Source organism: Antrostomus carolinensis, unplaced genomic scaffold, assembly GCF_000700745.2.
Source record: "Antrostomus carolinensis isolate BGI_N321 unplaced genomic scaffold, ASM70074v2 scaffold5942, whole genome shotgun sequence".
In the NCBI taxonomy this organism is placed as follows: domain Eukaryota; kingdom Metazoa; phylum Chordata; class Aves; order Caprimulgiformes; family Caprimulgidae; genus Antrostomus; species Antrostomus carolinensis.
The window spans coordinates 52754-66758 of record NW_010300077.1 but is presented as its reverse complement, the minus strand read 5'-3'; the positions used below and the strand labels follow the sequence as shown (position 1 = coordinate 66758).

The following is a 14005-nucleotide window of genomic DNA, read 5'->3' as shown; positions in this document are numbered from 1 at the left end:
TTCCAATCCCCAACATTCTGTGATTCTCTGTCTTTTAAGGTAAGGAAATCGGGGACAATAAACAAAATCCAAGTTTTGACACCCAAAAAAGATACACTGGAGAATCTATCTGCAAAAATAGTCTTACTGGAAAATAAAAAGATAAGACAAATATATAATCCCCATATATTTTCTTTTTTTCCTCATACCATCCTCCAAAATATTAATTATACACCTACTGATTTGATGCATGAAAAAAGAGAAGAGATTATAGGGCTAAGAAAGAGTTATTCAACAACTAATAAATCTGACTGAAAGCTAGAGTGGGAAATAACTTTTTAGACAAACTTTTAAAATTATTAGTTTCTCCAACCTTCTAAAATACAGGGCAATGAGGAAAAATAGTTAGACAAATAATTTTCAACAAAAATTTAACAGTTAAGTTAAGCAATATAGAAAGGAAACAAAAGTCAGTTCATTAAGTATACATCCAGTTCCTTCATATTTTCACTTACATATCTTTAATTCGCTTATGTATGACTGGGTGTGGAAATCTTTTAAGACATTCAATACAAAACTGACTCAGGCTTGCCAAAATTATCAGCAGAAGTACTTCCTCAAGCAGATGAGCATGAACACCAAAAAAGTTTTAATAATGTAGAAGGTACATAGCCATTCATTTTTTAGGATTAAGCATTGTGTGTTCTAGGCATTTTGCTTTTACTTTCTAAGCAATGGCATATACTGCTATTCATAAAATAATGGAAAAAACATTAAATGTACTTTAAGTACAGTACAGAAGAATCTTTTTTTTTTTTCAACTATTTAGATGTTTACCAGTAAAATTATATTAAAACTTTCCAAGATAATAAATTACAAATTTATTGTTCTGCAAAGAACACCACACCACCATATGAACCCTCAGGAGCGTGAACATATTGAATTGTCTTGAATGCTTACAGATTTACCCAGAAAAGACTATTGGGAAGTTCACATTTTTTTTCCATAAGGCTTTTAGTTAACTTTTCTTGCAAAAATATTTGCTCTTTCTATATCTCAGTATATCTCAGTTGTGGCTTGGCTGAATCAAACACTGTAGCCTCAGTTTTCTTGAAATACTTTCCCATTGGTAAGATCATTTTGCCTTAGTGCTTTTGCTCACGTCCAAGAGGAAGCAGAGTTTATGTTAGTGCTTTTAATAAATTAAAGGCTGCTTTCCCCCCACTCCCCCACCCCCTAATTATTTGCAGCCTTATGAAGACTTGAGACTAACGTATCTGCTGTGTGGATTATGGCAATGATGAACTCAGGCTCTTTTTCCCTTGAGAATAAGGGTAAACTACAGTAGATTATACACAGTATTTTGAATTTAAGCCTTCAGGAAATGACAAAGGTGATTCTTTTGCTTTGAGTGCTTAATTTCAAGCTATGACATGGAACTGAATTTTCGAGGCTCACCCTGCAGCTGCCAGCTTTCATTGTACTTTAAATTAATTTTATTTAAAACAAAAATGGTGGTGCATTAATTCTCTTTATCTTCTTTTACTACTTCTCTCATGCCCTGAATTTCACCTCATTTATGTAACTGAGTATTTAGCTTTGTAAAATGCCAAGAAATACCATGCAGAGAGTTCTGTGCAAGCTAGCATTATAGCTATGGTAGCTACTGCTATAGCTACTTTGCATTGCCTGCTAATTATAAATACAATATATCATCCTTCTATTTTATCCAAAATTGTACAAATCTCACCATCCTATATGCCCAAATATTTTAGATTTTAGTTTTTTCAAAGAGTAAAAATAAGTGGAATGAAGATGACAATGGAGAGCACTGTCCTTTTTTTTTTTTTTTTCCCACTGAAGTTTATAGTTGCACCCCAGGAGTTTTATTGCAGTTTTGAATTCTAGGGAAAAAGGTTCTGCTTCAGCCAAACTACCTGTTATAATTTCTCCTTATCTAGAGTACAACCACTTCTTTACTCAAATAAGTGTTCTAGAAACAAAACAATCTAGTGGAAGAATTTCACCAAGCGTTCCTCTCAACACTACAACTACAAGATATATTAAATTCTCCTTGCAGGAAAGTTGCCACTGTAAAAAACAGCATACAATGAATAAAAACCAGAAAAAAAATACTGGAGACATGCCAGACTACATCTAGCCTGCTGAAAATATGAGTTACTCATCTATAATGACTTTTCAATGTGTTGTAAAGGGATCATGAGTTTACTGTGCAAATGAACACTGTCTTTAATCAAAAGACTACTCCTTTCAAGAAGGAGAGCTTATTCTCCCTGATTTAAAATGCAAGCCCCAAAACTAAGAATCCTCTTCTGAATTGGAAAAATAAAATAAAATAAAATTTCTCTTATAAAACCATTAAGCACCTGGATAACACATGTATAAAACCTGAGGATGTTGCCAGTCTCAACCAAAAGGAAAACCTTTTGGACTTCTAATATCTTGAAGACTCTTGAGGCAGTGCTCTAGAAAAACTTTTACTATTTCCTTGATGATGTAATAGATCTCATTTATCCCTTCAGAATTATAAGGCTTCAAAGAATAATATCTTCAATATACTTAAAAATCCCATGTTTCTAAGTAAAGACCTCAATTCACTGGAATAGTCAAAGCTTTCATGAAAACAAATGCAATATTCATGCTACTTCAATCCTCCAATTTCTTTAAAAAAAAGAAGAGGGTATGTCAAGCTTGCTTCATCAAGCCAAAACATTAACTCAGGTTGTCTTAGTTCCTGCTTTCACTGTAAATTTATTTTTAATCTGCTGTTTCATATTTGGTAACAAAATATTTGATATTAATAATGAGTTATTTATTAAACTCTCCCAAAGTTCCTAGATTTTTCTCTGGCAATGTTAAATTAATAAAATAAATATTATATGGAAGTAGCATCTCCTTATCTTCAGACTGAACATCTGACAGAGGACAAAATTTTTTAGGACAAAGTTTTGTAAAGTATGAATATCTAATAAGTAGAAGCATTTTGCATAAATTTTCCAGATTTGCATCCACTATGGCTCTCTACCCTGGCCACTCTGCAACAACAACAAGAAGCCTAAAAAAAAAAATACCTGTATCACCCCTGCATAGTAAACATTCATATTTTCTTCTTTTAAACAAATTATTTAGAAGATGAAGGGAAATCTCACCACCTGATTGAGCAGAACTGTGATCTTCAGTTTTATTGTTCTTATGCTAAAATCCTTGACTGAAGAAATGTTAACTAGCATACTTTATGTTTTTTTCCAATTGCCTTCTCATAAATAACCAAGTTGTACAAGGTTCTTCTAGTGCATGTGTTTAAAAACTGGTGAAAAATATACTTTTATTTTATAAAGAAAATTAGTGGATAGTAAATTCCTCCTTTAAAACACAGAGTCAAAACTCCTAAACATATTTTCTGGTCTAAAAGGCAAAGGAGAAGCTAACAAATTACCATTACAACACAAATTATTTTCCCTCATTTTTACCATTTAAATGGTAAAATGGTACACATACACACTGGTGCTGCAGTTTTTAAAATATGTCTTTCCTATCTAGTTTACCAACTCTTGCACCATGCATATGACAAGAGTCTTTTTCCCTGATGGTTCCTCTAGTTTTACTTTTCAGTGTTTTACATTGATGTTCATCTTCTCTGTTCTTAATTTACAGTCATTTGGTAGAAATTCTTTTAAGACCAGGGTTGTAGGTTCTTGGTCAAGATTCTCAATGTCTACTGACACTGTACCCCAGCTTCTACTACCAAATTCACAATTCTCTGGAGGTCTTGTTTGGCTGTCAAATTTAGGGTCTCAAGTTCCTCTGTTTTGCTCTTACTCAACTCTGACACAGACCAAAATATATTAAAGCCACATAGATTATAAAGTGGGTTTGTATCTCAAAGAAAATGGTAAAATTTTGAACGTCTTCAAATGTTTCCATTACTTATTCCTAGAGTTAGTTATGGGTGCCATGACCAGAAGCCATTCTGCCTCACCTATTTGCAGAAGACTAAACTGACCCTTTCTGACTGTTCTCTTTCACTTTTGCAGACTTACAGTATCAGTGAAGGAAAATTCCTTCTCTTTAATACTATGCTTAATTCCTTTATTTTAATTCAAATCAGTAAAGCAAATATCTTCAATATATAGTAGAAAAAAATAAATTTTAATCTAGGTTTCTATGACAATTACTCATGTGATACAAGACAAAAAAAGGAAAAGACAGAGAAGGAAATATAAAAATATATTTTCTTTCTCACACAGATTATTTGTTCTGCTGATAAATTGAAGAAGCTAAACCAAGAGAAGAGAGATTTTGTTGAAAACAACCCAGGCTTCTCTTTCCTAATATTCTTTTCCAAAATAATGTGTTAGTCAGCAATAAAGTTCTCTTTCTTGAAATAACAGTAGTGCTCTTAAAGCTCTTTTTATATGTCTGATACCAAAAGATTATTTTGCATGTTCACTTACATTCAACTACACTCATTTGTTTCAGTACTTGGTACTAAACATAATAATAGTATTAGATGACAATTTTGAAACAGGAAACAAAGAATTATACAGCACAGCATAAAGAATTTAATGAGACAAGTGTTACTGGACCACAATTTTAAATTTCATTGTCTAAAACTTTAGACTGTATGTTTTACTTCTGGCCGCTACAGAGCTGACTTGACATATTATGTGGTGTAAGCAATAATTGCAAGAAAGTAAAGAGTGCAGCTATAGCTCTTGAAAGTAAAATCTTTCAGTAAAAAATGATAAATAAGGAACACTTCTGAGTGGAAGGCTCTACTCAGAAAAACTGATGTCCACACATAAGCTGTCTTTAGTCCCAAGTGCTTTTCATTGATAGACCTAAGTCACATCTGACACCATATATAGGCTATCAGCTGGCATGTTAGCTCTGCAGGACTTCTTTTGTGGTCAGACAAGAGAATTTTAGTAGTTCTTATGTTTATAATGGCCTAAAGGAAGCAGGCAAGTTCTTAGTGGAGGTAACAAGTGAAAATTTCTGCAAGAAACATTCTTGAATTGAAAGTACATTAAGTATTTGAAAAATGAACTTAATGGAGAAGTCATCATATATTATAACTGAATAAGATAAATTATTCCTGTTACTATTAAAGTTCTCAGAGCTAAAAAAGATGGAATTAAGTAAGGCCACATGACTACATCAAGAGCAAGATATTTACAGAATTAATCACAACACTCTCCTATACCTCAGTGCTACTCACTGTCACAAGTATACCACTAGATATTACAACACTATCAGCTACTTGATCAACTAGCAGTTTGAGCTGAAAAACCTGTCCCTTTAAAAAGGCCTTATAAAGAATAAAAGGTCACCTAAACTGTCTACAACATAAATGCCAGTATCTGAGCTAGTCATCTTGGGCTCCCTTTGAAGTCAGTGAACAAAAGCAAGCACTTACAGGACATGATTTCTCTTATTTCGATATACGTACCTGAAAAGGTCACAGGAATTTTGTTCTGAATATGCCAACTTCTCTCCATACACACAATCTAGATGAAGATAAACTAACAAGATCTCTGTGCATTGCAAGTATCAATTAAGTGCAGTGATAAATGACACGTCATAAAAAAATCCACCACAACATTAGGAAGTCACTCAAAATAAAAAAATAAAATACACAAAGAATGACCACGGAAGGGTAAATATACTAACTTGACTACGGTCTCTTTGCTCTTGCATGGCTTCCCAAACAGCCTGGGCAATCTCCTCTTTATGTCTCTCGCGTTCTGCTTCCCACATTTTTCTTTCGTCTGCATGAATCTTCTCCATATGTCTCCTCTCCTCCTCTACTGCTTTCAGAACAGCCTCCTGCACTACTTCTTTTTCAGCCTTTGAAACAAAACAAGCACAAATAAATAACCAAAATACTTAGCATGGGTGCCTAACTCATACATATTACTTCTAATGAGGTCTAAGAGCTGACAAGATATGACACATGAATATTTTCACTTCTGAACTATGAGCTTAAATTTACCTGAAGGTGCTACCAAGCAGGCATTACCACTAGACAATGACTTTGTAGTTATAGAAAGAAAAAGAAAGTTACAAGCAATGATCTTTAAGTCCCACCTAAAACACCCTGCCGAAAACACAGTATATAATAACTAGTTTGCTTGATGCCAACACAAAAAACATGCAGTAGAAACCACGTAAGAGTAAGTACATCATGGGCCTCCAAGAACTGCTTGATATTGCCATATACAAGATATTCCTGCTCTTATCTACAGGTATCTAAAGTCCAAAAACAGTCTGAGTGTTTTCTGTGGCAAAGTAGCCAATACTTACTAAAAACAAATGCCCCTTCCCTTCCAAAGCTCCTTAGCTATGCATTCTACAAGAAATACTGTTTCAACTTTTTTTTTTTTTTTTTCAATTTTTATATTCACCCATTGCATTAAATCATCAGAAGACACACACTGAATTTGAAGTAATAAGGACAGCTCTACACATGCTGAGCCACACAAATATATTTATCGGCAAGACAATCATTGCATAATATCTACAAATAAATAATAGCACATTGAAGTCCAAAATAAACAAACATGGGTTGGCAAACCACATCCACACACTCCTCAATTTTAATAAGCTTACAAGGCATTCCAGTGTCCTTTGGTGGTGATTATGGAACTGGTTAAGTGAGGTTATAAATGGCAAAAAATACTGGGTTCCTCAAATACCTACACTTGTAAATAAAGTTGTTTCTTGCAGTTCACTGGGACTTGATTTTTTTTTTCAGTTAGACATTTATAAAATAGAATTTAAATGGAAGTTAAAAAAATGCCCTATTAAATTAAGATATTTTATTACATACACATTTCCCCTTAGACATCAACCACGCAGCAGATGTTTCTTGTGTTATCCAATGATATTCAGAGAGATGCTCAGCTTGTATGCATATACTACACATGAAGATGTACAGGAAACAATAATATTGCCTAACCAATTGTGCTAGGTAACATACATCACTAGTTTACCCAGATCAATACATGCAACTGCAATTTTGAACTGGATTCTACATCAGTATTAGAAATTAAAAAGAGCTTAACAGTTACAAAATTACTGTCCTAACCCCAACGCGCTTAATAACGAAAGAGACTGAAGAAATAATATTTTTTAAAGTGAAAACTCACTTCTACTCAAACATCAACTTTAATAAAATAATTGAAAAACTGTTAAAACGTGCAAGTTTTTATATGATTTACAAAATATTTCTGTCTTCATTGAAAACAACCATATTTAACAGAAGTTAAATAAGACACAACGTTAATTGTTTTATTAAGATCTTTAGTTGGCCCTGCTGCCTGACACTTCAAATCAAGATGTATTCATGTTGTTAACTGAAAGACCACAAACCCAGATATTTGGGTAACACCTACAAATGAACTGCAATATTGTGACTTCTTGTTATAAACTAATTCAGAGGCTATCTTAGATAGAAGTAAGTTACATAGACTATCTGTATTAAGGCATAGAATATAGCAGATATGTTCAAGATTTATAGAACTAGCTTCTTTTAAATACAGAGGAGAACATAAGAGTTTGACCAATTTAGTTATGAAATGAGTTGCTGAACTTGGCATTTGTAATGACACACATGGAATCCACATTCCATGTCTACTACTTAACAAGAGATACCTTTGCAGCAGCTGCCACAGCCTCCTTACTTCTTTGTCTTTCTTCATCCAGACATTTGTCCAGCACTTCCTGTAAATGTTACAAAAAATTACAAACTGCAATACACAATAGAGGAGCCGCTAAAAATAATTTCAAACAGTTAAAGTGCTTGAGAACACTTCCTCTTTCTATCAATGACTGTGACAGGATCATTCCCAATGAACTCCGTGGTAAAGACCAGACCCTTCCCTCCCCATTTTTTTAATAATAAAAGCAATACCTTGTGTTTTTTCGACTGCTGCATCAAGGCTTCTTCTATCTTTTCTGATAACACCTCCTTCTCTGCTTCCAAAATGTCAAGAAGTCGCTGATGCTATTGGGAAAAAAACATCCATATTATTGTAACCATAGTCTGCTAGTAAAACAGACAAAAATAACTAATCCAAGATACTTAGGTTTGTCAGTTGGTTACAAAATTACTTAAAAGGTAGATTCAGTTAAATGACATATACAGCACTCATTTAATTGATTTAATGACATGAAAAAAAATTACAATAAGAAATGCACAGCTTCCTGATTATCTAACATTTCCTTTCAGTCTGAAGAGTATTAGGAAAGTAGTTAAAAAAAAAAATCACTATATAAAAACAACTCTTACAACATTTAAAAAGATGTCCTAAGTAACACCACACTTCAAAAATTTCATTTAAACTGCTGCAGAATTTAAATTATACTTGTACTACCTCTCAGTTATACATATAGAGGGCAGAAGTCAAATGTATGTTTTTCAACCATTTGTGACACCATGAACTTTGAAAGCCAGGAAATGACAGCAAAAAAGTTTCTTTTTTCTAAGTTTCTTGTAATCAAAAATATTTTTTCAGGGAGAAAATGAACACTAAAACAAACTGACCAAGTAGTCTATATATAGACGTATAATCTGTCACTGTTCTTGATCACAACCCATTTATCTGTTTTTCACAAAAAAAGTAAAGCATTTGAAAGATGTAAGAGCCAAACTGTTTTCCCAGACTAAAAATTATTACTAGACACTATTGATGTTAGGTATTTGTCATGAGATAGTTGCTAGCAAATCAGTACATTTTTTCACATGTTATTGAAGAGATTATGTATTATATATTATCAATGCATAATAATATTTTACAAGATCACCCAAAGTGTAACCGTAGAGTCTTATATAAATCAAAGTGTATATAAAGAACATACATTTTTTACACAAACACTTATGCAGGCAAATACTCCTTTTACCAGCATTTACTGGTACTAAGAACATAATTTCTGTTTCATTAATTTTATTATGTTTTAATTAGAAGTGTCTCTAATGGCAGCTAGAAATAGATTACTAAATTGCAATACTATGTTCTGAAAAATATTTTTTCATTTGAAGAATAAAATAGAAAACTTCTAGACTGCTTTATAAAATAAAACACCTATCTGCCCTTCCAGGATAAACATGTAAAGAGGCATTTCCTTGTGAATTTACTTAAAATAGGTCTGAATGGAGCAGACATATTCTAATGGAAAACACCTGTAGAAGGAGTGGCAAAATTCACATCATGGTTTGTCCTGGTTTTTAGCTGGAACAATTTATTTTTCATAAGTAGACCTACAGTCCTGAAAAATATGGGTATCAGGACCAAAACTTTATCATACAGAAACCTGAAAAGTTCTGATCTTTAATACAACTACAAAGTGAAAATGTATCTCCTTCACTGCAAAGGAGAGTGTGCAACTAAATCCAGAGATCAACTCTTTGTACAAAACGAGAAAATTTTACTCCAGCTAGTTGTTACAGTAATAAGTTTAACAACACCTGGACGCACCTGTCAAATTAAATCAGTTCCATGGAGATATCACATACCAAACAAATGGAAATATAGACAGTAATAGAAAATAAATTACTTTGCTTCTTGTGGAAGCATAAAGGGAAACCTTTAAAATACAATATACTGCTTTTGCTTGACACTAACTGCAAAAAACATTGCCTAATGAGTAAAAAATTACCATTAAAATTAAGGCTGCTGTGGCTGCCATTTGCAGTATGATCACTTAAATTGAGCTTAGGATCTCCTATTTCCTTGGTAGATTAGAAAACGATCTGTTTTCTAATAAAACTCAAAGTGTAACAAAGATGTTACACTTTGAGTTTTATGGAATTCACAGAAATTAAAAAAGAACTGTATTAACAATTGTATCGTGTAGAAAAACACACTAGTTCCTATTTTTCAAAATGCTAGAGGTAACTATTTGTAAGTACACTTAGAGTGATTTCAAAATAAGAACTAATGAGTTCTGGCATATTTCAATGCCATTTCTTTTATATTATATAGCATCCTCATTTCTCCTAGAAACATAAAATTTAGAAATTCAAGATTGTAAGCCTCTTGTGAACAGCTTGGCATGTCCTTTCCTATTCTAATATAAATGTTTATTCATGTGGAATAATTCTTCCATAAATGGTTACCTTCATATCTGAACCTCCAAAAGTTCATATATCAGCACAAATGTTGCAACAGCTGTCCATACAACGCAGTAAAGCAGATTCTCTTCTACTAGTCCCAGAGAAATACCTTGAAGAACTGTTTATTTGACTTCAGAATTTATATTTGGTCAAATAGTTTTCTTTTTCAGAGAGAAACATACCTTCAGCTATTATATTACATAAATTATATGAAAAGAAATAAGTAACTGGAAATAGACAAAGCAGAATAAAATAACGTGAACTGCTTCTCCCTGAAACAGGTCTTGAGTTCAGAAAGTCTATATTACATAGTTAGCATAGATACAAGAAAAATGATGGAAGCTTCCATTATGCATGTAATTAATAAGGAATTGAATTATTTATCAAGAACTTTTATTTTTTCACAGGTGCCCCACAGTAGTATTAGCCCTCATATGGAGTCATGGAATCCCCCTGAAAGCTGACCTTATTAAAATGATGTAAAGCAGCTCAGTGCTATTATGAATCCATTTTATAGAAAAGAATGCAATACGTTGTCATCCAAATTCCTTTTAACTGAAGCACAGATCTTTCAAAGACATACTTGACTATCCAGGTTATGCATTACAGTTGAGCAGAAAATGTGGGAAGTTATGGACAGTAAAGATTTCTGTCCATTTCCTCTTCTGACAGTGATCAAGGCTATTTTAGCTATTGCTATTTGATGACAGCATTCTGACAGACTTCAAAAAAAAGCAGTAATGCAAAGGAAATTATTAATGAATGTATGAGTAGAATGCTAAGCTGGTACTTCAAATGTGTCTGCACAGCAAGCTATTGTAACCCTTCTGGAACTAGTCTTTAAATTACAGCAACTCACTTCATATTTCAGATTTTAAAATAGTTACTATATAGAAGCATTAGGTATATTAATTTTCTGGACATATACAGAATGACTTTGGACTCTGGTACTAAATGGACACAATGAAATTCATATGCAGTCAATGCTACCTCAGTTGATTTTCTAGATGAAGTTATCAAAGGGAGTTGAAGGTTAAAAACATATAAAAGGTGACAATTTCACCTCAGCACTTATGCATTTGAGAGCTTTCAAGTGTTCTTGCATTTTTAGCTAACAGGAAATAACAGGATGTTTTAGGTTCATTTACTCAGCTTGTAGATTTTTGTTCAACTATAGTAAAGGTCTCTTAACAATGCAGACCATTGCTGAATTAAAGATCATATATGCTGAGATAAATGCCTACAAGTGAGTAAACTTATCTCATAATCCCCTCCCCTTCTGAACAGACATAAAAGCTATAGAAAAGATGTGAGTTGGATGAATCTCATTCAGAATTTCCAATTTCCACAGCTAAGAATTATTAACATTTCCCTCTCTGTTAAGGGAGGTATTAAAGGACAGTATTAAAGGAATAAAGGCAGAGGGTTGGGACTTAAGGCACCACTCTGAACTATCTATACACTGGATTTTGATTCACAAGAATTGTGGAGGCCACTTTCTCTTAGGCTTATCTGGACACTAGAGTTGGAGGTCTCCTGGTAATTGTACCCGACAAGAGGATATCGCCCATGCTTCAACAAGGAAACATAATAAAACCCTTCCAGAAAGAGAAGCAGTAGCCTCCTGTAAGTAGGCTAACGAGTTCATCAGACCTAACAGTCCTATGAAAAATAATCAAGTCTATTCTAGTTTTCCGGTTTAAGTTATGATGGAGACCTACTTACGGAGTCTTACATTTGGAAAAAAGCACCTAACCTGTGTAGACTATAAGATGACGTCCGTGAAGTTTCTAAATTGAAGTTGAAAGAAGGTTTTTCTTTTGTTAATCAATGATCCAAGAACCAGAAAATAGGTAAGAAAATTATAAATTATTGGGGCTTTGGATCCAATGATCTAGCTGTTATTAAACAAATATACTTTACTGAGTCTCTGGACTAAAATGCAAAAATGGAAAGTGATGAAAAGTTATGGCTACAGATAATCTTAATAAAATAAAGTAAAATAAAAAATGTCCTGAACTGGAAATATGGTGGATGAATCAGTGTGAGGTCAAAATAAATCTCAGTGAAAACTCCACTTTAGTACAACATGAAAGTTTTCAGCCAGTGTAAGTTTGCTAGGCTGCACATTCACATTGTGCATGTTATCTATAAGGCACAGTAAACAATAAAACACTATGAAGAGATACTCAGACAGATCTAAAAACCTTTAGCTCAGGTACAGTAGTATAGCTCTTTAATGCCTCACCTTACCTAAACCAATTTCCATACCCCAGCATTCTTACCTAGCCTTTATCTCTGACAATGCTATGATTCCTTTTATTCCTTATACAGTGAGTATAGGGTTAATATTGCAAAATTCTGATGTGTAAAAATTCTGAGGAGCAAATTGTAGTTGGACATGATGGCCCAATGAGACACAGGAAAGTGCTTTCCAATAAAAGAAAAACAGCAAACTTTTTAGAAAAGTGGTATTCCAAAGTGGAGAGAAACACTAATATTTCTACTCTACTCTCTGGAAAGCAGCAAAAGGAAGTCAAGAAGAGTCTTCTAAAAATCAACTTAAAACAAAAGGCATTCAAAAATAGGTTATAATGTTTTCCTCCCTGCAAGAAGTTTTCTAGGCAATGGTTCCAAATGAAAACTGTTTGATGTAGATTCAAATATAAATACAGAGGTCCTGTGGTTTTTCTTGATTCCTGTAAAAAAGAAATCAAAAAATCTTTCTTTTTTTCCTGGAATGTGAGTCACAGAAGACATTGTAAACAGATTTAATCACAATAGCAACTAGTCTGTCTCTTTTGTTATTATTATATATTAAATTTATTTCTGAGGAATCATTATATTTTTCTTTCAGTTAAGCATCTTTTGAAGGATTACATAGTATATGTTAAATAATCCATGGAGTGAATGAAATAATGCAGGGTATGAGCTATTTTACAGCTAAAACACTGTATTAAAGCTATTAAAAACTAATTCTAGTTTAGTACAGTTATAACTGCACATTGCTTTTAATACTAAACTACAATTTTCTTTTTCTTAAAAAAAAAAAAAAAGAAAAAATAGGTTATTTTGCATGAACTAAAATGCTTTTTTAAAATACAGATAGTTTCTTCCTGGGCCCTGTACTGTTTTCTTTTAAGAGGAAATGAGTACAGGATTTCATCCACAAATGAGGATGCAATTCTTTTTCTATAATTAATAGGCACCTATTTTATGTTTCTGCAGATTGGTTCCTTCACAATATTGAGTAAATCATCATGCACAGATCACCAGTATCCATAAATTAATTTTGTTAGCTGCTATTCATAGCTTATGTAAAAGCAGTCAGATAATCATTCAAAAACTAAACAGCAAACAACATAATGGAACAACCAAAGTTAATATGAATATCCTAATACTAAACAGAAAAAAAAGCTTGCATTATTTGTAGTATCTCTGCAACAAAATAATGATATTTCATACTTTCCCAGATCTTTAATACGAGGAAAGAATTTTCACACACTAATGAAATGACACTTGGAACCTTCTTTTAATAGCATCATTCTGAAAAAAACAGTATACTATGACATACAGAATCATAGGATGGTTAGGGTTGGAAGGGATGTCTAATTCACCCTCAGTGACCAATTTTCTTCTTAAAAAAGTCTAACTTTTTAGTCTAATGAAAGTCTAAATTTTTTAGTCTAATGAAACTGCATTGTAGTTAATAGTTTAACAGAAGAAACATAGGCATAATAAGACTTTATCTCATCTCCAATATAATTACATTTTTTTTCTACCTTCATTACATATGGACATAGAGCAATCCCTGTCCCTCAAGATTTGGGAAAAAAATATCTTCAGAAACATTTAGCAAATATTTCAGTACTTCATTCATCAGCAGGA

At 32.9% G+C, this 14005-nt stretch overlaps 1 protein-coding gene across 1 annotated transcript in view; it reads right to left on the bottom strand.

The window, feature by feature from the left end:
* Positions 1-5673: 5673 nt before the first annotated feature.
* Positions 5674-14005, bottom strand: part of CCDC91 (coiled-coil domain containing 91) — a gene marked incomplete at both ends in the record, with an annotated part of 61070 nt that continues 52738 nt past the window's right edge. Inside the window, 3 exons of the mRNA XM_029083757.1 lie at positions 5674-5850; positions 7657-7725; positions 7916-8008. Coding sequence (XP_028939590.1) covers positions 5674-5850; positions 7657-7725; positions 7916-8008 — 339 coding nt within the window. The remainder of the gene's footprint in view (positions 5851-7656; positions 7726-7915; positions 8009-14005) is intronic.